Source organism: Oncorhynchus tshawytscha, linkage group LG12, assembly GCF_018296145.1.
Source record: "Oncorhynchus tshawytscha isolate Ot180627B linkage group LG12, Otsh_v2.0, whole genome shotgun sequence".
NCBI classification, from domain to species: Eukaryota; Metazoa; Chordata; class Actinopteri; order Salmoniformes; family Salmonidae; genus Oncorhynchus; species Oncorhynchus tshawytscha.
The window spans coordinates 58565648-58589610 of NC_056440.1; the positions used below are offsets into that span (position 1 = coordinate 58565648).

The following is a 23963-nucleotide window of genomic DNA, read 5'->3' on the forward strand; positions in this document are numbered from 1 at the left end:
AGAGTGAGAGAGAGATAGAGAGAGAATGAGAGAGGGATAAAGATAAATATAAAGAAAGAGAGGGAGAGAGAGAGAGAGAGAGATGAGGGGGAGGAAGAGGGCGGGATGGACAGAAAAAAAATCAAAATGTTGAGTTAGTATCGGTGGTAGGATCTTTGGCTTGCCCCAACGCTGAGGTTCCTGGTTTGGGTGAATGCCCAGCACCACACCTGGAGACCTAGGCCTATCTGAGCCAAACCACACACTCACACACATCACCACCTTTCTCTCTCTCCCACTATCATCTTTCACTGCAGAAAAAGAATAGGAGCCTTGTGTTCTTAGGGGACATTTAACAATGCACAAAACGCTCCTGCAGGTGTGTGCATATGTGGATTTGTGAGGGAACCTGTCTTTTGTGCTGGTGCTTGTACCTTGGGCATTTGTGTACGTGTCCCTGTGTGTGTTTTTACGTCTATGTGTGTTACATTGAGTGATACTGATAGATGGAAATCCCTGTCTCCTTCCATCCCTTTCACGATGGGCAACATTGCTATGGAAACAGATGGTACACTTACCAGGTCAGTCCCACAGCTGGTGCCCTCGGCGGCAGGCATGAACTTGGTCTCACACCGGTGACCTGTCCTGTGGCACCACAGTGACTTACAGATGTCCTGCCGAGTGACCAGACACACCAAACAGTGAGTCCAGCATCTGCCTCCCCTCATCAGAACAACACCACTACAACACCAACACCCCACTGCCATGGTTACAAGCAATAACCCCCCCATTTCCAAAAAAACTGTCAAAACCAATCATTGTATTCCCTGAAACACGCTATTCATGTATCTTTTATTCCTTCCCACAATGCAGCGGTAAGTATGGAGAGATGAGGCATTGGGAGCCAGGCAGTGGACCTGTGCCACGCTGGCATGCTGCCCGATTGCATCTGGCAAACAGCTAGCGAGACTGGGGTTATGAGAGAGCTGGTCCCCCCGTGCTAATCTAGCTCTGCAGCAGACTGACTGGGCTAGTGTGCCACGGCCAGCCGTAAGGGCAGAGCACGCGGCTAATTAGCTCTCCTCTGCACCGCGCGAAACGACTGCAGAATCCCAACAGGGGGAAGAAACACAGGGAGGCAAACATCCCAAATCCTTGTTAATTAGGATGTGGAGTCACCTACGTCGAGGTTCAGGAAACGGGTTCAAACTTAGGGCTGGGGTTCAGGAGAACACAAAAGGTTGTATGGGGGCTATGCAATGGCTCAGCCTATACCATGAGCACTAATGCTACAGATGGACTGGTGTGGATGTTGATTTCCCACACACAACCTCCCTTTCTTGACCCGTTCCTTATTCATGCTGGATTTGCATGTCAATGCATGTCTTGTTGAATGTAGTAAAGTGGAAGGTTAAAGAGGCCCATTTCCTTAGGGTTGTGTTCAAGTCTGTTGGACCCGTTTTGAATACTGTAATTGGAGGTTAAATACGGCTGTTTTGAACATATAATGGTTTGTCCCACAAAGATCATGCAAATGAGATAATACTGGGTTAAACCCTACCTATGTTTCCCAGTAGCACACTTGTCAAACAGCTTCGTGCGACCCACTAACGAATGTGCCTTTCAGTGTCAGGTACCTTGACAAAGTCCAGGTTGCACAGTTTAGCCTTGGAGCCAAACTGCCACTTGCACTGTGTGTCAGCATCATAAAGCTGGCCTGGGAGCTTCTCTGGGTATTTATACTGCCCAATCTGCCTGGGCTCATCCACCAGACACGACGCTTGAGCTGTTCTGTAGAGTAAAACCAAGAAACACTGAACAGGACAGGGACCTATCATTAAAGGCTAATAAACACAAACAGGTGCATGAGAACCACACTACATCATTACATGCATGGCAGCCATATCAGAGGTTAATTTATAAGGCTTACCCAAGGAAGCGGCTGAGGTATTGGCGACTGCAGGCAGACCAGGAGAAGACCCCGTTGTTTCCTGCCAGGGTTGGAGACATGATGTTTCCTTCTGCTTTCCGACAAGGATTCCCCTCTCCATCATGGATCATCCCAAAACTGCCATAGAGACAGATCATTAAGAAGGAGAGAGAGAGAGAGAGAGAGAGAGAGAGAGAGGAGCGAGAGAGAGAGAGACGGAGCGAGAGAGAGAGACAGAGAAAGAAAAAGAGAAAGAGAGACTGTTAATGTCCAACCTCAGGTCAGAACTCAACTGGTCAGGTCGGAACTCTTACCCTAGTAACCTTAAAACATTTTCGTTTTATAAAACTCGTTAAGCTCCATGGAGTGTGACGGGTCACACGTTTCTAACATAGCCTCACGTTTTGGTTGAGAAACATATGTGTTATAAACAGGCATGTGTTGATACAGCATTAAAAACGCTTCGGTCTACCCTCCTACAGTACAGTACATAGCTGAGGTTCACTAGTCTGTAAAAGACGACGTCATCTATTTAGAAATGACATCTCCTCAATTTGTCAGTGATTAATGGTATTTGGCCTGGAAGTGGTTTTCATCTCAACAATGTGCAAATTCTGGGAATGATTCCTATTAATTTGACCAACGTGATTGAGCCATTGAAAATTACAGGAATTCTGACATGTTACCAGCTCGGCGTATGAAAGGAACAGCTTCTTTCCCGTTTGTGTTGAGAGAGTGCCAAGCAGACAAAGGGCTTTACCGTAATAATTAAAATCTCAAATGTCAAATATAAACAGCCTCTTATCTCGATGGAAACGTGTAAACACAAACCGAGCATACCCATCGCCTGTGGCACTTCATATGGTTTCACATGTTGTCATGGAGCAAATTAAGTGCTTTGCTAGCGCAATGCTATTGTTTCGGTCTGCATTTTTTGTTGCTTTAAATGGACTCATCCTTCTTTGATGTGGCACTGTAAATTAAAGCCATCTATATAGTAACAAGTTCATCGCCTGTACTAGGTGTTCTCCTGTTTGCCTAAAATATATGATGGTCTATTCTGCTCTATGTGAAGGTAAAGCTAATGGCTAGCGCTAATAGCGAGGGCATTGATGGACTTACTTGTGGCCTGATTCATGAGCGATGGTGAAAGCTAAGCCCAGTCCTGTGTCTTCATTAATCGTACAGCTCCGGTATTTACTACACATTCCACTTATAGGAGCAAAACCTGCAGAGATAAGCAGAGGAAGAGGGAGAAGGAGAGGAGGAGAGGTGTAAAGTTAAAGAGTGTTGTCAGGTAGATATCAGGCTCAAATACGTATTCATACAAAGCTACTATGTCTATCTACAAGAACCGCCAGACAACATAACTGTTCTGGGAGAAGGAAGGCCGTAGGCAGTGTTGCAAGACAAACTTTTTTTCTTTTTTTTTTTTACTATCGCCAACCTCAAATTCAAATCCTGCTTTTAGAGTGAGCCAAGACTGCTGTTACATGGCAATAAATGCAGTCTTTACGGTTTAATTGGTCCACGGACAGCATGAACACTTTGTATAGTAGCATGAAGGCTGTGGGTTGTGTTACAAAGAGCATATTTAAATCAAGGCCTTGCTTGCTCCTCATACTGTACGTCCCAAAGTGCATACTTGTGGTTTAGGGCCATTGAGACTAATTAATTACAGTTGGCTGATGCTTCAGTTTTAACTGATCTGACAATGCTGCCAATCGTTCACACTATTGAAGAGAAGGACAGAACGGGATGGGTGTAAGATGTGTGTGGGTGTGTGCATGTATGTGTGTGTTAGTGCGTGCGCTCATGTATGCATGGCAATACTGTAAGTGTGTGTTTGTGAGTTTTGACAAGGTTGTATTTAGTGCAGGTGAAATCCCTTGCCGGAGGGAGTCCAGGCAGAGCATGTAGGATCCCGCCCACCCTGGAAGTGACCCTATGACCTCTGGTGCTGTCTAATCCCCCAGCAGCACCATGACTAAGGGCTCTAATCTCCAACAGGGGCCCTGGCTGACCTGCTTCACCCCCCACCCCCCCTGGGGTGAGACCTTACCCAGGGTGTCACATGGCTCATTCTTCCAAGAGCAGATGTCCAGGCCGGTGAGGAGCACAGCATGGTCGTGGCGCTTCCCGATCAGGCCCGACTGCCACTGGCAGAAACTGTTGAGAGACTGGTCAGCGTGGTGGTTGATGGACAGGCCGAGCTGGGGAGGAGACAGAGAGGAAATAGATCATAAAGGGAGACTGGAGAATTCATGACATTGTGGAGGCTGGTGATTTTATTGTCATGCACTCAGATCAATGTGACTCACTGGATCTTGCTCTAGAAGAAGCAGGCTGACCACCACAATGTTGATATCAGTTCCGATGGTGCCGTCTTTGAAAAGGCTAGAAACCTAAAACATAACATTTTGGTTCAAATTAATCGTTGCTTAACATTTTGTGTGAAATAAATACATAAATCATGACATTCATTGTTGGTCAAGGATTAGGCCAGGGTTTTTCTTTAGGATAAAACCTACTTCGGGATATGTTACATGACTGATGACTGACTGACTGACTGTTGTCCCTCCCCTGCTCACCATGTTCATAACAGTGAGGACGTAGGTGGTGACGTTCTCTCTGCCGTGTTTCTCCAGCATCTTCCTGTCTGCCACCACCAGCGTTTCCACATTCAGGCCCCCCACCTTGTTAGATGTGATGGGTGATCGCTTCGCCCTGCCTGGGAGCTCAAACTCATCAGGCATGACGAGACGATCCTCAGCAGGGGGCTTGGGAGTGTCTGCAGAGATATGGTAGAGGGATAGAGGGCAGGTAGGGAGGGATAGAGATATGAAGAGAGAGAAAGAGGAGACAGGGGGAAAAATGCTTTGAAAAGGATCTCAAATGACAGCTCCTCCTTTTTCCTGGACTTTTCGGTGATAAGACCACGGGGCCGGCAGAGCGTTGAAAGAGCAGGAAATATTCAAAGTCTTTCACTTCTCAAGCTGCTTGCGTGTATTCATTTCAATAAAGGCCAGCTACTTTATACCCTACACTATCTGAGCGCTTTTTCTTTCTAAGTACATTATACACATTACATCATAAACAATCAGTAGTGGGACATTTTGACCTTTATTTTATATTTGTTATTGCACTGTTATCGTTCTGTTTCTGTGATAAAACCACAATGCATGTCTCTCTACCAACTCTACTATCACTGTCCTGTGCAAACAGTCCCACGTGACTGTAATGTGTGTTTCTCATGCGAGCCAATCAAAGGCAGTCATGATAATAAGGACGTTCCCTTACATACATTGCTTGCGGCGTCCACAGAAGTGTTGTCTCTGCAGCTTCCCATGCTGGTCGTCGTGGTGATGCTGATGATGGTGCTGCAGATATGGGTTGTCAGGTTGCGAGCTGTGGATAGATCCCTGGCCACCATGGACTTTGTGTTCAGCCGAGCGTTTGTAGACCACGTGTGGGTGGTGTCCACTTGGGGAGCTGTAGTTGTGCTCTGCAGCTAGGTGCTGTGGCAAGGGGGCGATGAAGTACTCCTCATCAGACATCCGGATCAGACCTGACTGGAGAGCACAGATACCCCTGGGCATTAGATGTATTCATCAACATTAAACATTCATTATGGGGGATGAAGGTGAGAGTCGGGTCAGTAATAATTCATGTAGATTGGCATGTGTTAAGGAATGGCGTAAGTAAGAGGTCTGTCAGCAGTTCTTGGATAAGGCCTGAAGGGACATAAAAATAGCGAGGAGTCATCTCAAACCAGACACAGACACAAGAAACCCTGGGACAAGGTGCTGTCTCCGTAGGTGTTTCCTTAGGTCAGGCTCCCACAGGGATGTGACTTACTGTCTGTCAGGATGATAGAACAGGGTATCAGAGGTATTCTGGGGCAGCTGCTCCTCAACACAGGATTCCGAACCCAGAAGGGTAGTGGGTGAGCCATTAACAACAATTCTATGCACCCCAAAAGGTTTTTGGCATTCCAAAGATACGGTACCCAAAAGTGAAAACATGAAGCAGATGAAACTTTTTGGTCCTTTAAACACCTGTTGTAAGTAAAATATTGTGTGCTATAGCTTGGAAAATAAATACAATGACAACATAATGTTTGTTTCCAACATTTGGGCTGTTTTCCTAAAGAAGTTAAATCCGCTTTGTGTTTTGTTTCCTTGCCACGATACTAACTAGTATTGTGATACTTGTATCGTCCCGGCCCTTGTATTGTAACGCCTGTCGTCGGAAGGAGTGGACCAAAGCGCAGCGTGAAAAGTGTTCATTATCAAAAAACACTCGAAGAAAGTAACAAGAAGAAAGTAACAAAAACGAAAGCTAACAGTTCTGTCAGGTAACAGAGACTAAACAGAAAATAACTACCCACAAACACAGGTGGGGAAAAGGCTACCTAAGTATGATTCCCAATCAGAAACGAACAATAGACAGCTGCCTCTGATTGGGAACCGCACTCGGCCAAAAACAAAGAAATAGGAAACATAGAATGCCCACCCTAATCACACCCTGACCTAACCAAATAGAGAAATAAAACTGCTCTCTAAGGTCAGGGCATGACAAGTATTCTAGGAACAGTACCATTCTAAATACAGCAATTCTTTCCTCGTCCACAACATTTTCCCACCATAATTTGAAGCACCATAATTTGAAGTAAGTAAAATGTTTGAATATTTTACAGTTGTTAATAACCCACAATACTGTATAAAGTACAGTTTTCAGTTACAGCGTAGTTTACCTCTCAAACACGGCCATAGAAAAACTCCTGTGCACAACCTAAGTACTGCTAGTTGCCATGGATACAGCTGTCAGATCCAGTGTAAAAAACATTAAGTAGCATGATGCAAGACAGCTTTATAGATGATAGTGAGTGTGATAGTGAGAGCAGGCAGAGTGTAACTGGTAAAAGGTTGTTAGAGAAGTCCCTGACTAGTAGTGTCTAAAATGTTTGCAGGTCAACAGAAACAACAACCCAAAGTGAAAAAGTTCCTTTTGAACAGACCTCTGACAGAAACTGTTCTTTAATTAATCAGCTCTTCATTTAAAGGATTCCAATACACTCCAAAGAAAGCAATAAAGTGTTGAGACAACCTTTCGGGGTCTGCCTGTAAAAACTCATTAAGGCGGGAGGCCATTACTCTTCAAGCATCAGCATGGTCCTGTTGACGGAGCTAGAACTGGAGGGGACTGAATCAATTTGATTAGCGAAAAGAGCCGAACACAGCGGCAATCACTTTCCCTTTACATGTTAGAGGAGGGCCACGATGTATGAGATAGCCTCTCTATGGAACCCTGTCAGCAAGCCAACAACTGATTGAAAAGATCCAATATTGTCTCTTTGTCATCCTTCAAGGCAGATAGCTAGGCTTTTCTTCAACACCCTTCGTTCCCTGTGGTGTGTGTTTGTGTGCGTGCGCACGTATGTGTGTGTGTGTGTGTGTGTGTGTGTGTGTGTGTGTGTGTGTGTGTGTGTGTGTGTGTGTGTGTGTGTGTGTGTGTGTGTAGTTTGATGATTGCATGGTTGGGGAGAATGGGGTTTAGGTTCAACTCAAAAGTGACAATATCCTTTCATAAATTAGGCAAAGGTCAATCAAGAACAGAACATAAGGCACCAAGCTACTGTAACACCTCTGAAAATGTATTTGACTTACTCACTAGTCAGGTTTCTGTCTATGAGCCATGTGCAACTGCTTCAGTCCTACATTTGGAAATCCATAGCAATATGATCAATCTTTGAAAGTTTGACATATAGATACAGAACACCTTTCCAATTAATAAAACATTTATAATACATCAACTGTAGATTCCTTGTTTATATCATCACACTATATGGAGGTGTAAAATATTATTTCAAACATCACCACAGGCTGACAGTTTAATTTATACTGAAAATAAATATAAACGCAACATACAACAATTTAAATGATTTTACTGGTCCCGTTCATATTGTCACACCCTGATCTGTTTCACCTGTCTTTGTGCTTGTATCCACCGCCCTCCAGGTGTCGCCCATCTTCCTAATTCTCCCCAGTGTATCTATACCTGGATCGATGGGAGGCTTCGAGGAAGTAGGAGGGAGAGGGAATCTATGCCCTGTCGCCCTCGTTCGACCTTGATTCCCACCTTGCCTCCGAAGAATCCCGGAGACCCCGAAGTCTACATGTACGAGTGAACCCGAAGACACCCGAGTTCTCTCTGTAATCACCGAGGGCTGCTGAGGACTCCTTCGGAGTCCAGGCACCTGGGCAGGGCTAGATTGACTCCAGCTGAGCGCTTATGCCGACTCCACACCCAGAGTTGTCTATATTGTGGAGCTACGGGACATTTCGTAGCTACCTGCACATTAAAAACCCAGGCTCATCAAGAAGGGGCAAGTACTCTGGTGGACCATATGGATAACTTTTCCTCTCCCCTTACTCGCACCCCTTTCCATGCCATCCTGCTGTGGGGGAATCAGTCGAAATCTCTTCGGGTACTCGTCGACTCTGGGGCCGATGAGTGTTTTTTGGACGCTAACCTGGCATCCGAGCTGGGCATCCCCACACATCCCCTCTCCATTCCTATGGATGTTAGAATGCTGGACGTGCGCTCTATAGGCCGGGTCACTCACAATACCACACCCATCAACGAGGGAACCACAGCGAGGCAATCCAATTTATGCTGATTAAGTCTACTCAGGTATTGGGATTCTCTTGGCTCCAAAGACATAATCCCATCATAGACTGAACTGCTGGTGCCATTATGGGCGCCACGGCCATTGTCTGAAGTCAGCGCAGCCTTCCCAGGGACGTCTTCCTGTGGGCTCGGTAGTTGCCCCAGACCTCTCCGCCATTCTCGAGTATCCCAGGACCAGGACCTCTGGGAGGTTTTCAGTAAGGCCCGGGCCACTTCACTTGCTCCGGCACTGACCCTACAGCTCTTTTTTTGTGGAGAAGGGCAAAACCCTGCGCCCATGCATCGACTACCAGGGCCTCAATGACATCACGGTGAAGGATCGTTACCCGCTACCACTCATCGCCTCGGCCAACTGCCTTCTCTATGTCCAACAGCCAGTTGGAGCGAGCCAATCAAGAACTGGAGATGACTCTTCACTGCCTTGTCTCCGCCAAACCCAACCACCTGGAGCCAGCAACTCGTGTGGGTGAGAAGGCAACAACTGTTGGCGCAATTATTAGAAAATGGAAGAAGTTCAAGATGATGGTCAATCACCCTCGGTCTGTGGCTCCATGCAAGATCTCACCTCGTGGGGCATCAATGATCATGAGGAAGGTGAGGAATCAGCCCAGAACTACACGGCAGGACCTGGCAAATGACCTGAAGAAAGCTGGGACCACAGTCTCAAAGAAAATCATTAGTAACACACTACACCGTCATGGATTAAAATCCTGCAGCGCACGCAAGGTCCCCCTGCTCAAGCCAGCGCATGTCAAGGCCCATCTGAAGTTTACCAATGGTGGAAACATCATTATTTGGGGATGCTTTTCTGCAAAAGGGACAGGACGACTGCACCGTATTGAGGGGAGGATGGATGGGGCCATGTATCGCAAGATCTTGGTCAACAACCTCCTTCCCTCAGTAAGAGCATTGAAGATGGGTCGTGGCTGGGTCTTCCAGCATGACAACGACCCGAAACACACAGCCAGGGCAACTAAGGAGTGGCTCCGTAAGAAGCATCTCAAGGTCCTGGAGTGGCCTAGCCAGTCTCCAGACCTGAACCCAATAGAAAATCTTTGGAGGGAGCTGAAAGTCCATATTGCCCATCTGAAGTTTGCCAATGACCATCTGGATGATCCAGAGGAGGAATGGGAGAAGGTCATGTGGTCTGATGAGACAAAAATAGAGCTTTTTGGTCTAAACTCCACTCGCCGTGTTTGGAGGAAGAAGAAGGATGAGTACAACCCCAAGAACACCATCCCAACCATGAAGCATGGAGGTGGAATCATTATTTGGGGATGCTTTTCTGCAAAAGGGACAGGACGACTGCACCGTATTGAGGGGAGGATGGTTGGGGCCATATATCGCAAGATCTTGGCCAACAACCTCCTTCCCTCAGTAAGAGCATTGAAGATGGGTCGTGGCTGGGTCTTCCAGCATGACAACGACCCGAAACACACAGCCAGGGCAACTAAGGAGTGGCTCCATAAGAAGCATCTCAAGGAGCTGGAGTGGCCTAGCCAGTCTCCAGACCTGAATCCAATAGAAAATCTTTGGAGGGAGCTGAAAGTCCGTATTGCCCAGCGACAGCCCCGAAACCTGAAGGATCTGGAGAAGGTCTGTATGGAGGAGTGGGCCAAAATCCCTGCTGCAGTGTGTGCAAACCTGGTCAAGAACTACAGGAAACATATGATCTCTGTTAATGCAAACAAAGGTTTCTGTACCAAATATTAAGTTTAGCTTTTCTGATGTATCAAATACTTATGTCATGCAATAAAATGCAAATTAATAAAAAAATGTGATTTTCTGGATTTTTGTTTTAGATTCCGTCTCTCACAGTTGAAGTGTACCTATGATAAAAAAATTACAGACCTCTATATGCTTTGGATGTAGGAAAACCTGCAAAATCGGCAGTGTATCAAATACTTGTTCTCCCCACTGTATATTTTATAATTAAAATACCTTTAGATCATTAGCCCCTGGGGCTGTTCATCTTTTGTTTCCCCGTAACCCCGTATTCATCCCACTTTTCATGTGTCTAGGATTAAACCTATGCCTCACAGCCCTTTGTCTCCTGTTCCCAGGCCCACCCCTCTCACCCAAAGAGATATGCATATTATTAGTATATAGTATTTATTAGATTTTATATATATATATATATATATATATATATATTAGATTTGGATAGAAAACCCTCTGAAGTTTCTAAAACTGTTTGAATCATGTCTGTGAGTATAACATAACTTATTTAGCAGGCGAAACCCCGAGGACAAACCATTCAGATAAAAAAAAATTGAGGTCACTCTCTTTTCAATGAGTTTTCATTGGGAATCCAGATTTCTAAGGGTCGTTCTTGCAGTTCCTACCGCTTCCACTGGATGTCAACAGTCTTTAGAAATTGGTTAAGGTTTTTCCTTTGTGTAATGAAGAAGTAGCCCTGTTCAGAACGAGGGTCACTTCAAGTGTACTGTTAGATAGAGGCGCGTGACCAGAAAGCATGCTACAGTTTGTTTTCCTCCTGTATTGAACACAGATCATCCCGTCTACAATTTTATTGATTATTTACGTAAAAAAATAACTAAAGTTGGGCCTCCCGGGTGGCGCAGTTGTCTAGCTGTGCCACCAGAGACTCAATTGGCCTAGCATCGTCCGGGTTAGGGAGGGTTTGGCCGGTAGGGATATCCTTGTCTCATCGTGCACCAGCGACTCCTGTGGTGGGCCGGGCGCAGTGCACGCTAACCAGGTCGCCAGGTGCACGGTGTTTCCTCCGACACATTGGTGAGGCTGGATTCCAGGTTGGATGCGCGCTGTGTTAAGAAGCAGTGCGGCTTGGTGGGTTGTGTTTCGGAGGACGCATGGCTTTCAACCACGAAATTGGGGAGAAAAGGGGTCAAATTCAACAACAACAAAAAATACCTAAAGTTGTATTACAAAAGTAGTTTGAAATGTTTTGGCAAAGTTTACAGGTAACTTTTGAGATATTTTGTAGTCACGTTGCGCAAGTAGGAACCGGTGTTTTTCTGGATCAAATAAATGGACATTTTGGATATATATCGACGGAATTAATCGATCAAAAGGACTATTTGTGATGTTTATGGGACATATTGGAGTGCCAACAAAAGAAGCTCGTCAAAGGTAAGACATGATTTATATTTTTATTTCTACGTTTTGTGTCGCGCCTGCAGGGTTGAAATATGCTTTCTCTCTTTGTTTATGGAGGTGCTATCCTCAGATAATAGCATTGTTTGCTTTTGCCTAAAAGCCTTTTTGAAATTGTGATTTCATGAAAGTTTGATTTTTATAGTAATTCATTTGAATTTGGCGCTCTGCATTGTCACTGGCTTTTGGCCAGGTGGGCGTCCCACATATCCCAGAGAGGTTTTAACAAACTTGCGCACAACATTTGAGAGAAATAAGGTTTTTCTGCATATATGAACATTTCTGGGAACTTTAATTTCAGCTCATGAAACATGGGACCAACACTTCACATGTTGCGTTTATGTTTTTGTCCAGTGTAGTTTTGAATGAGTTCAAGTTGTGCAATTTGCAACAGCACTTCAGTTAAAGGTTTGCAATATAAGACAAGAACACAGATAACATTAATCTGGCAGCCACGACCGCATCCAAGACGTTCTAGAAGAGTTTGCTGTGCTGTGCTAGCTGAGCGTGCATTTATCGCAGTCCGTGAAATGTGTCGTGTTGCTGTAGAATGAAGAGGCTTGTGGGTTTGGTTTATTCCGCCTGGCAGAGCGACCAGACAAACAGGCTGATAAACACCCTGGCCTCTGACAGGCAATCAGTTCACTACTGTGGATGTTCATGTCAGCAGGGAAAGAGAGCGTTAGACAGCGCTGGTGAGCAGGATGTATCCACCTGGCCTCATCCACTGTGAGTTACAAACAGAGGAATAATGGTGAAATGGACTCTGTAAGCATTGGCAGACTAGGGGGAAAAAATATGTATTTTCTTTTGGTCAGCACTACTATATTATTATGTATTGCCTAGTCATTCGTTTATGTGATGATGTGATTTCATGAGACAGAGAAAGAACCGAGTGAAGAGAGGTGAATGAAGAAAAATGAATTCCTTTTTCTTTGGTTTCCCCAAGCCTCTGTCCTTTCTCTCATTTGATGACCAAGTTAAGCAGTTAATTCCACTCTCTGACCATGTCCGAGATCGTTGACTAGAGTGCTGAACCTCACACATTCCGTCTGGCCATGGAATACCATTTAATCTCACCCCCTACTCCCCAAATCCAGCTCAAATAGCTGTGCATTGTCATCCACACCCCCAAACCCCTCACACCCCATGACCCCTGTCCATTCTCTATGTGTGACACCCACCTCCCCCTTCACCCTCCTGATCCACATTTCCCCAGACTAGCAGGTGGCAAAGTAAACATATGCGCACAAAGGGGGAGCCATGCAGAAGCTCTTGTTGTGAAAACAGTGGCGGGCCATGGCAGACTGCCACCATGCACAGGCATCCGCTCCCAGACTCCCACCTCCTGGGACAGGACAGGGGGACAACGGGGGCACTCTGGGGAGGCCAAGTCCACCATAATCCCATCCATCTCTCTTCCCCCAGGACCTGACAGAACCACCAAACCACCTTGTATCGCTCATTCCTCCCCCGATGAGGATCAAAAGGCCCTGTGTGTGACCCAGGGGCTCTTGTCAAACTTGGTTCTGTTTCTCCCATGATAGTAATGGGCAGTAATGGCTTCGGGCGTCCGTCGATGTCTGTCAGCCTCGTTCTCTGTGTTGCTCCAGTGCTTTGTTGAGGCAGAGTGATTTCCCTTTCCGACTGATGGGTTTCAATCAAAGGGGGTTTACACTAAATGCAGTGACGTCTATTTTGGCCTAGCCACCGGGTACCTTGTGTGCCTTGCCTTCCTGTGTCACATTTTCCTCCTTGTTCTCTAACGTGACTTCGGCAGAGCCTTAGAAAACTGTGTCCAGACAGAGAGAGAATAACCGTACGGGATGTCTTCAGCACAGCTGGGCAGCCAGAACAGCCAGGACCCCTCCCTGTGAACCAGCCTTAGCAAGCCCCCGACACAGGCCATAATTTAGGAGTAGACAGTGTGAGGACAGAGAGCAAGGAGACACTGACAAACATGGTGAGGATACACAATGCTATACTGGATTTAGAAACCATTCCACTGGTTTAATAGCCACAAGACTTGAGTGCAACCCTCACTGTCATTTCATTACACTTTTCCACTGCACTGTAAAGATCTGGTAGCCGGGTCAGTCTGGTGCCTGCTCCAGCTCTTTGAACTGACGAGTTTAGGGATCTCACCAACTAACTCACAGCACACTGTCAAGCAATATAGGCCCATGCATGGATATATGGATGCTATTTGTATAAATCTCGGCTATGCGTTACATCAATAAAGATATTATATTTTCTGCTATTTTTTGCAGTGGTGATAGTAGTAGTAGTTCATCCCAGATGAGCCCATTTTTAACATTTGCATATGTTTTGTACAGCTACCCTGGACTAAGCTTGTGACATTAACAAATCTGTCAGCGACAGAATCACTCACACAGACTGAAACTGTAAAAGAGACAAAGATGGAGGAGACAAATAACCTCTTCCAGGTTCTAACCTCTATCTGTGTACAGTCTGTTAGCAGATTAGCCTGGAATCTCGCTAGCCACTTCCTGTTGTAATGTGCCTCCCCCCCGATAACCCACAACAAAGTTAACCAACACCCTGGAGCAAATCCAGTTAGCTAGCTAGCGCTTCCCATTGTCTGCCAACCCCACTCACCACCTCACACTCAATTATCACACATGTATTCCATTTGTCTCAGAAACATACCACACTTTACTATAAAATATCTAATAACATCTTCCAGCAGTTAGCAGTATGCTTGATAATGGGAGGAAATTGATTCCATCTGTTGAGATGTGGTGGCGTCTCTCTTCTTGTTCTGCCTGAAATGTATGTGAGAGTCCTGCGAAGACTAGCAGAACTGTAAGATGAAATGTAAAAGTACAACACTGAAGGGACAACATGCAAAGAAAACATAAACTTACTTGTAGCCATAAAATATCAGTCATATCAGATACTAATAACTCAATGTACTGTATTTTTTCAGGCAAAACATTTAATACATGTTTTGTTATGTGTAGTGCTGTGAAATGGATGTTATTCACGATAACATATATCATCTGAAAAGTACTTGAGATGTATTGAATTTCACAGGGAGTAGAGAGACACCAGGTCCTCAGACTTCAGGGAAAGCTGGCATATTGATGTGGCAGACCTCTAGTGATCTCCTTAAAAGTACACTTGTAAGAGTTACACAGATTAGAGGGAGATGTCCTCTGTTCAACCCCAGTCTATTTCTCCTCAGACCTGCAGACATCAGACGACCCCCCCATACACACATGGTTACTCTGAGTAGACAGTTTTCCGAACCCAACAGTCTACAACACACCGATGGTCTCAGAGGACTTCCCTATGGAAGCTATTACGACATGACTTTGCTTTTGCTTTCATGTGGTTTTCCGAGGCCTGTGACTACATACTGTAACCGTACACATTTCGGCCATGCATGTTTTCAGTGTTAGAACGGGACGCAATTTATAGCTCGTTCCTTAGGGTCTGTCGCGGGGGAAAACGTAATTAGCTTGTCTTTGTGTAAACTGTAGCTGCTTTTAAGGCTCCCAGTCATGACATTATATTTTAAGTTAGTAAGCGCTTACATGCTGTTAAAGACTGGGAGATAGATGTGTGAGAAACTCAAAGCCAGTGATTATAAAGCTCTGAAACACATCTGCACTCCAGCTCAGCGTTACATGTGACCACAGTGTCGGTGAATGCAGACCAGAGCATCCACATCACTCAGCTTCTGTCAACTATGGTAAAAGGATACAGGCCATTATCAGTCCAAAATACAGCCCACTTCTGTGTGAGCGGTCTATGTCTCCATGTCTATCATTCGACCTGGCCCGTAATGATTTGAGTTTGCCTCAGCGTTAGCATAGAGCATTCCACAGAGTGTGTGGCGTCACTAATTGCCTTTAAAGAGCATCGACACCCACTGAGCAACCCTTGTTCTCCAAATAAAGCAGAGGTGGGCCTGGAAACACCATGGCTAATGATGTTATACAGCCCCCTTATCAGCTGAATCGAATGGGCAAGGTTCAACTCATTTTCCTGTCAGACCAGTTGGGACCAAGCAACTTCCTCTGACAGTGGATGATGACTCTGCAGGCGGCCAAGTTGGGAAGTCCACTATTTCTGGCACTCAGTCACTCCCAAACTCACAAGAGGTCAGAAATAGAGAGAAGAAGAGGATATGAGGGGAAAAGAGAAATTGATTCAATCTTAAAGTAAATATGGGATATACTGTATAGGGTTCTGTGTTCAATTTAGCTAACACCTTTACAATTACCATTGTTTCCAGTACCCTGCCCTGAACCACAGACACGGTCACTAGCCGGCTAACATACAGTACTCTACCCTGCACCTTTGAGACCGTTGCCCTTGTACAGTCATTGAACACGGGTCACTTTAATCATGTGTACATACTGTTTTACCCACTTTATATGTATATACTGTATTCTAGTCATGGCTCATCCTATACAGCTGATTGGGGACCTTATTATGAATGAATGTGCTTTTTCTTTCCGCTTGCATTTTGTATTTATATTTGATGTGTGTTTTCTGTCATTTCTGTAAAAGAGGCCGTGGTCTCAGTATAACTCCCTGATAAAATAAAGGTTAAAAAAAAAAGTTTTTTCACTGCTATACACACCTTTTCTATTCATATACTGTCAATACCCCCCATTGACAAACATATATATTATTTTGATTCTGGACTCAGGTCCGGAAGCTAATTTCCTGCAATTCTGTCCATTTTGCTATTGGGTTTTGTACTGTGTATTTCAATAATTTATTCTCTCATTCTAATATTTTTAATACTGTACATTTCATTTTATTGACACTGTTTAAACACACCGCATATTTTTTGTATATACTGGATTCTTGACATAGCTCACTCTGGTATATCTACAACTGTACATATAATTCCGAGAATATCTTGTGTAAATTCATCCAGTGTAGATACGTAGAGATTGCATTTGGATTACTGTTACAGTGCTATTTGGGTTGTTAATAGGATTCGTTATGACATTTCTTAATTTCTTACTTTTTTTACTTTTTAGATTATGTGTGTAGTGTCTTGTATTGCATCGTATTGCTGCACTGTTGGAGCTAGAAACACCAGCATTTAGCTGCACCTGTGATAACATCTGCAAAATCGGTGTACGCAACCAATAAACGTTGATTTGATTTGTTCTGCAACCATGTTTGTGCACGTCTTATACACAGAGACAAATGTTCACTAAAGCAGCCATACCGGTCAAAACACTATCTTCATCTCACAACAAGCCAGAACCGCTGTTGGAAAATAACATATTGTCTAACTAAAGCTGTACTGCATCTACTGTGCTGACACAGACGCGTCAAGGAATATGTATGGATTCTGCTTTGTGAAGTGACGACCACTTCAGCGCTCCTCATTTGTCTTGCGTGAGAAAACCCGAGCACAATGCCTGTGACAAGAGCAGAATGGCGAGGGCCTGGCTCCCTCTCCTACTGGCATCTAGCGGTGGGCACTACATCACTGTCACCACAGAGACCACCAGGGAATCGCCCTCTGCAGCGCTCACAACACGACCGGCTCACGTCGTATGTGGCATAACAGCCTATGAGTTATGAGAGGGACGAGGGAGCCATTGTAACTACAGAGGCCCAACAGACGTTCCAATTTGTCCAGTCCTCTTATGAAAATGGACAAGTACAAATGCCCAAAGCCCTACCTGAGAATCCCTCATCATGTATCAGGCTCAGCCCTACTCCCTGTATGCCCTGCATCCATATGGAGCCCATTGTGGGGAGATGGAGCCCATGGGACACTGAGCAGAGAGAGTTGTGGTTTACAGTAGGTCATATGTGGTGCTGAGAAAGAACTGATCTGCAGCCATCTTGTTTATTTCAGGCCTGTGCACAGCATTTAAATATGATACTCTCCAAAGAAAAGTTCACTCCAGGACAATCATTTATGGCCACCACATCACCTATAAATCATGTTTTGTAATATATGTAGGACTATAATATTCCCAATAATAATCCCAATAAACCGGTTATATGACCAATACCACCCCACGGGAAGGGAATGACCGTCTTTCTTTTTTTCACACAGCGGAACGTCCTGCGACTTACACCTCGTCGAGACAGACAAATGTGCATGTCTGCTGATACGTTTCCTTTCCTCAGTACATCGTTAATGGATATCACAACTGTCCCCGAGTGGTATTCCACACTCTAGGGTGTCAACGACCACAATAAGGCACTCAGCAAAATAAACAACTTGCTTTGAGGTGTCTGAGAGCAAAACGCTGGGGAATGAGAGAAAGAAAGAGACAGGGGGGAGTTTTCACACTCATCCCCTAGTACCTGGGGGTCATTAAAAAGACCCCTAGTACACATCCAAACAGACTCAATTACCCCCCTAATTAGAACAGGTCTACAACTCCACAGGGGTTGTGGGAAAATAATACACCTAGACCTCTCAGGCTAATTTCTAAAGCAAAGAACAACAAAAACGTGTTCTCGGAATATATGTGGTTACCTAAGCGAAAGTGACCTGCTTCAATAGGGAACACTGAAAGGAGAGAGGCCTCGCAGTGACCACATTTACATGCACACAGTATTCCGGATGGTAGCTCATAGCCCGGTTTTAGTCTTACTTGGGATAAGCTGCACCCGCTCACGAGTATCCCTGTATCTGTAAATAAACAGAATATTCCTAATTTAAGATCATATGGGTTAAATGGAATATTAACTGAAATATGGACACCGACTGTAGGCCTATAACCTCTCACACGTAGAGTAATATAATATTAACTCTTGCAGAATTATGCATTTCTTGCTGTAAAATTATACAACAAATGTTAATTTTGTCTCGGCAACAGGAGTGGAGAAATCGGATTTCTTTCTCTCAGTATCTCTTGAGAAAAAGTGACAGCGCGTGTAATGTGTTATCTTTGACGCTGTTATGCAAGCAGACTATTTCAACCACATAAAATATGCGCCCAAGACGAACTTGAAGTCTTATCAGAAATGTGTTTCATCGTTTTCTCAGCTAACACTTCAACTTTAAAAGGTGTGGCTGTAACTGTATAGATTATAGAGACACGCATCCTAACGTGGAAGAGGGGGCTTGGGAAAGGTCATGGTCGAGTTTGTCATGGTCGGACACGCTTAGCCAGAGAGCCGGAATCCGCTGAAGGGGCAATCTAACGGCTCAACAGCCAAACAATATAGCTGGTCCACACACCAATGCTCCCGCCTTCCAATAAGATAATAAATGACATATTAGGGAAGGTCTCAGAGAGTGCATCCAAGCCTACTGGTCGTGGGCTGGAACAGTTCTTGTTGAGTTCAGTTCAGCTCTTGGGGACTGGTCCTTGTGAGGAAGGGCTGGCTCTGTCACCCAGTGTACGGAGTGGTGGCCTGGGGAGGACAGCAGAGCTCTAATTTATCTCTCCCTGCATTCACAGAGGAATGGGACAGCAGAGCTCTAATTTATCTCTCCCTGCATTCACAGAGGAATGGGACAGCAGAGCTCTAATTTATCTCTCCCTGCATTCACAGAGGAATGGGACAGCAGAGCTCTAATTTATCTCTCCCTGCATTCACAGAGGAATGGGACAGCAGCTTTGAACTTGCACTACAGAGGAACTGAGACCAGCACGACCCTGAAAGAGAGAGTGACTGAGGTCAACCACCGTGACCTCTGGTACCAGAGAATGCAGGCAGAAACCTCCTGTGTGCAACCAGCAATAGCTGTACTAGTTTTATTTTATTTTATCTGGTGTCTTGAAGTCATTTGAGGTCAGCAGAAAAGAGAAAAAGAGAAAATACTATTGACACACAAAGGAAGTACATGTCCTTCTCATGAGGAATGTAATTAAAAACACCATGTTAAATTATTCAGGATTTACTAAGCAAATCCCCTATCCCCGGTCTTAATACAGAGTCTGCCTGATCTTGATTTAAAAACAGAATCCCCCTCCATCTGCTAGGGGCATGATGCTGTCAAACAGTAGTTAAGAGAACCAGCGTGGGCAGACTGACCGACCCTGAGCCTGTCTGTCTGTGTGCCAGCAGTGGGGACCTACTGTACACTACCACAGAGAGGGCCTCCATCCTCCCTAGGAGCGCCACTCCAAACTCGGAATGAACATTCTTCTTGCACAAAAACAAAATCAAGCTCTCACCCAAACAGGCTGCCAGTTATCCTCCGTTTCCGGGCAAAAGAAGCTGCTGAGGATCAATGGGGATGAATGGGTCCTCATTTGTACTTAATCCAAAGATCCTCGTGAAGGGGAGATGACATGTGGGGTTAAAGTCCTCCAGGCTATGCACTCTTTCAGTGTAACAGACAGACCTTCTTTCCGGTGCATGTTTTTTTTTCGATCTTCCCCCTTTTTCCAGTTTTAATGTACTACTGTAAAAGTAGGTATTTTAATGTGGCTCTCCCTTCTTTCCGTCTGAAATCTAAAAGTAGAAGCACATTTTACGTAACGGTGGACTAAGTGAATTTCTGATGGCCCTCGGGTCATCCTTGGGAGAGAAAAAAAGAAAATGGGGAGGAGAAAACAGGTCAAAGAGTCCTTCCAGTCTATTCAAATGCAACTGCTCCCAAATTACATTGTGTCCGTGCACAGTTTTAAAAGAATGGGTCACTGCTGTTTTATTGTGGAGAAGCTACTACTAATGAAAGGGACAATACAAAGAGTAGCACTGCCAGCCAAGCGGCTGAAACTTCACCCTGGGTTTAATTGCACTGAACAAGGGAGATGGGGAAGCAGGGCAAACAAGGGACAAAAAGCAGGCAGCAGAAGAGGTAGATGCTATTGGCAAAAATAAAGGTATGTTTTATGGAGGCCTAGTGTCCGGGGTGGGACATGTGATCTGCGTGTCCAACCTGAGGGGAGGAAATAGTGAAAGAGGCACTAAGGCCAGCAATTTAAAAAACAGAACTGTCTCTTACATTGCATATTATAAAGGTGGTTTGCATCACAAGATGCAATCCATGAAAAGTCTAAATCACAAGAAAAAAAACAGGTGAATGTTTCCTGACACAGGATAAAGTGTAAGGAGTCAAGGGGACACTTACCAAGCCAGAACATGTAGATATGGCTGCAGAGGAAGCTGTGAAGTTGTGTATAAATCCCTGATACAAGCAGTCCTGATGGGCTGGCTCCTGTGCCAATGTGGTGATGCCCTCTGTCCCCACTACCTGTACTGTGAAGCCCTCTGCCACTACCATGGAAGGCTGTAAGTCCAGGTGCATGTGCCACCCGAAGGCAGATAGTCTGTAGTGTACAGGGCCCCTCATGGATGGCAGGGACCTCTTATTCCGGCCTCGCAGCAGCATATCGTGGGTCACATACCCACCCTGAGCATCCACCTCAATTGGCGTCACAAACACGTAATCTGAAGGAGAACCACAGAGAAGGTCACTTACCAAACCCACATCCAATGGGTTCATCTTATTTGCACAAAGCATTTGCACAAATCTCAATTCCCTCTAGTCTAATTATACTGATCACGGTATAGTTGGTCAAACAGTGTCATAATATTTAACTGATTTATGAGGGGAGTATTAGACATCATCAAATCATGTTTCAGATCCAAAAGTCATAAACGTTATTCCACTATCATAGCCTATATCAATATAATAAACATTTATTCAATAAGAACACGGAGACACCCATTATTTAGAAACAGTATCAGACGCCACGTAGGCCTAATAGGAACGCCCAGAAACAAATCCAGATAGTTTTTTACAGTCACATCCACTCTCACTGGTAAATCAAAGAATGTAAATCATCTAAACTTGACCCGCCCCGTATCCGGCTGCTCAATGAGGAAACTGCCGCTTCTGCAGGGAATTCCTTCACCGGCATAACGCGCGTGGCTAAAGTTTACCAGCCAAGAAGATGAGAGGCAGTATGCGCGCAAGAAACCATGCGCTTTAACTGGCGACTCATCGATAAACCTGACACACCAAATACAAGTAATGCGTTTTATTATTTCTGAACAGTAGCTATGTTATTGTTTCATTCTAAAGGATTGCAAAAAAAATAACAGACTGTTGCAGACTACAATGCTGTTAGTAAACATTTTCTTATCTGTTATGGAGAGAAGTAAACAACCGGCCCGTGCAAAAATACGAACCGTGATTCAGTCCACTGGTGTCACTGGCAAAAGTGGACGAAACAGAGTAAATGGAATGTGAGCAGTAGATATGCAGCGTCTGCAAAACGACAGGTAGGAACAAGTTAATGGCACAACATGCGCAACAGTTTACTGTAACAGGCAGCCTACTGCAATTTAAACGTATATCTGATTATACAGTTGTCACCTGCCTTCAATGTGTTCCAGAACCACAGAGTGGATAAAATCTTCACTGATGTGCAGCTGACAAGTGGGATAGGCAAAGTCCATAGCAAAAGAAAAAGGCAATCCATGTTGGCATGCAATACCTCCTCTGTTACCTCCTCAACAAACACAGAAGTAATAACCTGCGGCAGCGCATAATGCAACTGTAAGACATTGCTAATTTCTTTTGGTGCCTTTTACATATAATCACGTCAAGTCCGCAGGGTCCATTTGGCTGTGCCTGGAGAGGTAAAGCGCACTCGTGCGTCTTTCTGAAACAGGTAGCAAATCGCCGGAGTGCTGACTGTGCTCTCTATAGTGAACAGTGACAGTCAGCTCCTGCAGACTGTAAAGCAGCAGTAGCACCCGCGGGTGGAAACGAAGCGGGGCCAATCAGCAAAGAGCATCATCTTCTCTGAGATAAGTAGTCTACTGTTGTGTAGGAAAGCTCTTAACTCACTTTGGCTCAGTGTTGAGCTGAACAAATTCGTGCTCCCCACACAACCCACAGGGCAAAAACGGGTTAAATCAACGTTGTTTCCACGTAATTTTAACCCAAACAAATATATGTGATAATGTTGAATCAACGTGGAAAACAAATTGGATTTGCAAAAAGTCATCAACATAAGTGCATTTCATTTTTTTCACCCAGTTTTGAGAGCTAAATCCAATGGCATTATGATTTTTTTGTTGTTGATTTCACGTTGAATTGACCTTAGTTGACAACTAACCAAATGTAAATCAAAACAAGACGTTGAACTGACGTCTATGACCAGTGGAAATGATATAGAGATGTTAAATGAATATTTCAGGTCCAAGCAACTTTCCACACCAAGGAAGATACAGAAAGTATTTGATTAAATACGAATTGTGTAGCCTATAATTCAAGGTCAGATTTTCATTCCACTTTAAAAGTCTTATAAGAAATTGCCCACCTGACAGACCTTTGTAAGAAATGTAATTATCAAATGTCATTTTTGCAAACGTGATTTTTTTCACTTGTCCAGTGTGTGTTTACACGTGATTTGAACACTTGTTCTGATCATTTTGCACTTGCTTTTTCCAAGTGTCAAATGGCATTTTTGTTCACATGTTCTTTACACCTGTCCAGGGTGCATTTACAGGGGACTAGAACACTTGTTATTTTAACACACGTTTATTATACCTGTTCAGCCTATTGGGTAAGTAATGGCGTTTTTGTAGTTGTTTTTGGATAATTGCCGAAGACAACTTATTTGGTAGAATTTAAGAATTTATGTATTGAAAAAAGCACAGATTTCTTTTTCTTAATTTTAATTAGCTATCCATCATTTTTCCTTGTCTGAAGTATCAAACTCTAAGTCCATATGTAAAAAAAAAAAATTATGACACTTTCCATCCACCAGATGGGATTGTTTTGAGAAAAGTACCTACTTCTCCAAAACCCCATTTGTTTGATAAATAAATTAAAGCAATAATAGTCACTGTACCTTCCAAACCACAAAGGCTGGATTAAAATGTTTTCTAAAAAGGGATTTATAAACTGTTAAGGGGGCAGCAGAGGAAAGGACCAGGGTGCAAGTTCTGGTTTCTCGTGAATTCTCCATTCCTCCTCCAATGTATTCCATTTTGCCCACTTCCTCGCCAGACAGTTGCAACAAACTATTTTTAAAAATGTGCTAATTTCATTCATCTACAACATTTTAAAAATGGTAGTAGACCTTTACAGTAGACATTTCCCCGACTATAGTCTAGCTCAAAAATAATGAGACTTTTTCAGTATGCAAAAAGTAACAGTACGAAACATACATTATTTTAGCAAACATAAAATCATAAGTGAGTTTTGACTGAATATATATTTAATAAATGTTTCAAAACAATACAAAATTACTCACATCAGGCATAAAAAACATTAGAAACAGAATAAACT

At 44.2% G+C, this 23963-nt stretch overlaps 1 protein-coding gene across 1 annotated transcript in view; it reads right to left on the bottom strand.

Moving 5' to 3' along the window:
• The window catches only part of LOC112232222 (A disintegrin and metalloproteinase with thrombospondin motifs 18-like), a 50102-nt gene extending 27724 nt beyond the window's left edge, over nt 1-22378 (bottom strand). The window contains exons 1-11 of the mRNA XM_024399037.2: nt 22042-22378; nt 21851-21929; nt 20787-21106; nt 5214-5481; nt 4501-4700; nt 4231-4314; nt 3972-4122; nt 3032-3137; nt 1910-2047; nt 1617-1770; nt 558-653 (exon numbers count right to left, since the gene is read on the bottom strand). Of these exons, the coding sequence (XP_024254805.1) occupies nt 558-653; nt 1617-1770; nt 1910-2047; nt 3032-3137; nt 3972-4122; nt 4231-4314; nt 4501-4700; nt 5214-5481; nt 20787-21106; nt 21851-21929; nt 22042-22143 (1698 nt within the window). The 5' untranslated portion in view covers nt 22144-22378. The remainder of the gene's footprint in view (nt 1-557; nt 654-1616; nt 1771-1909; nt 2048-3031; nt 3138-3971; nt 4123-4230; nt 4315-4500; nt 4701-5213; nt 5482-20786; nt 21107-21850; nt 21930-22041) is intronic.
• Between the last annotated feature and the right edge of the window lie 1585 nt (nt 22379-23963).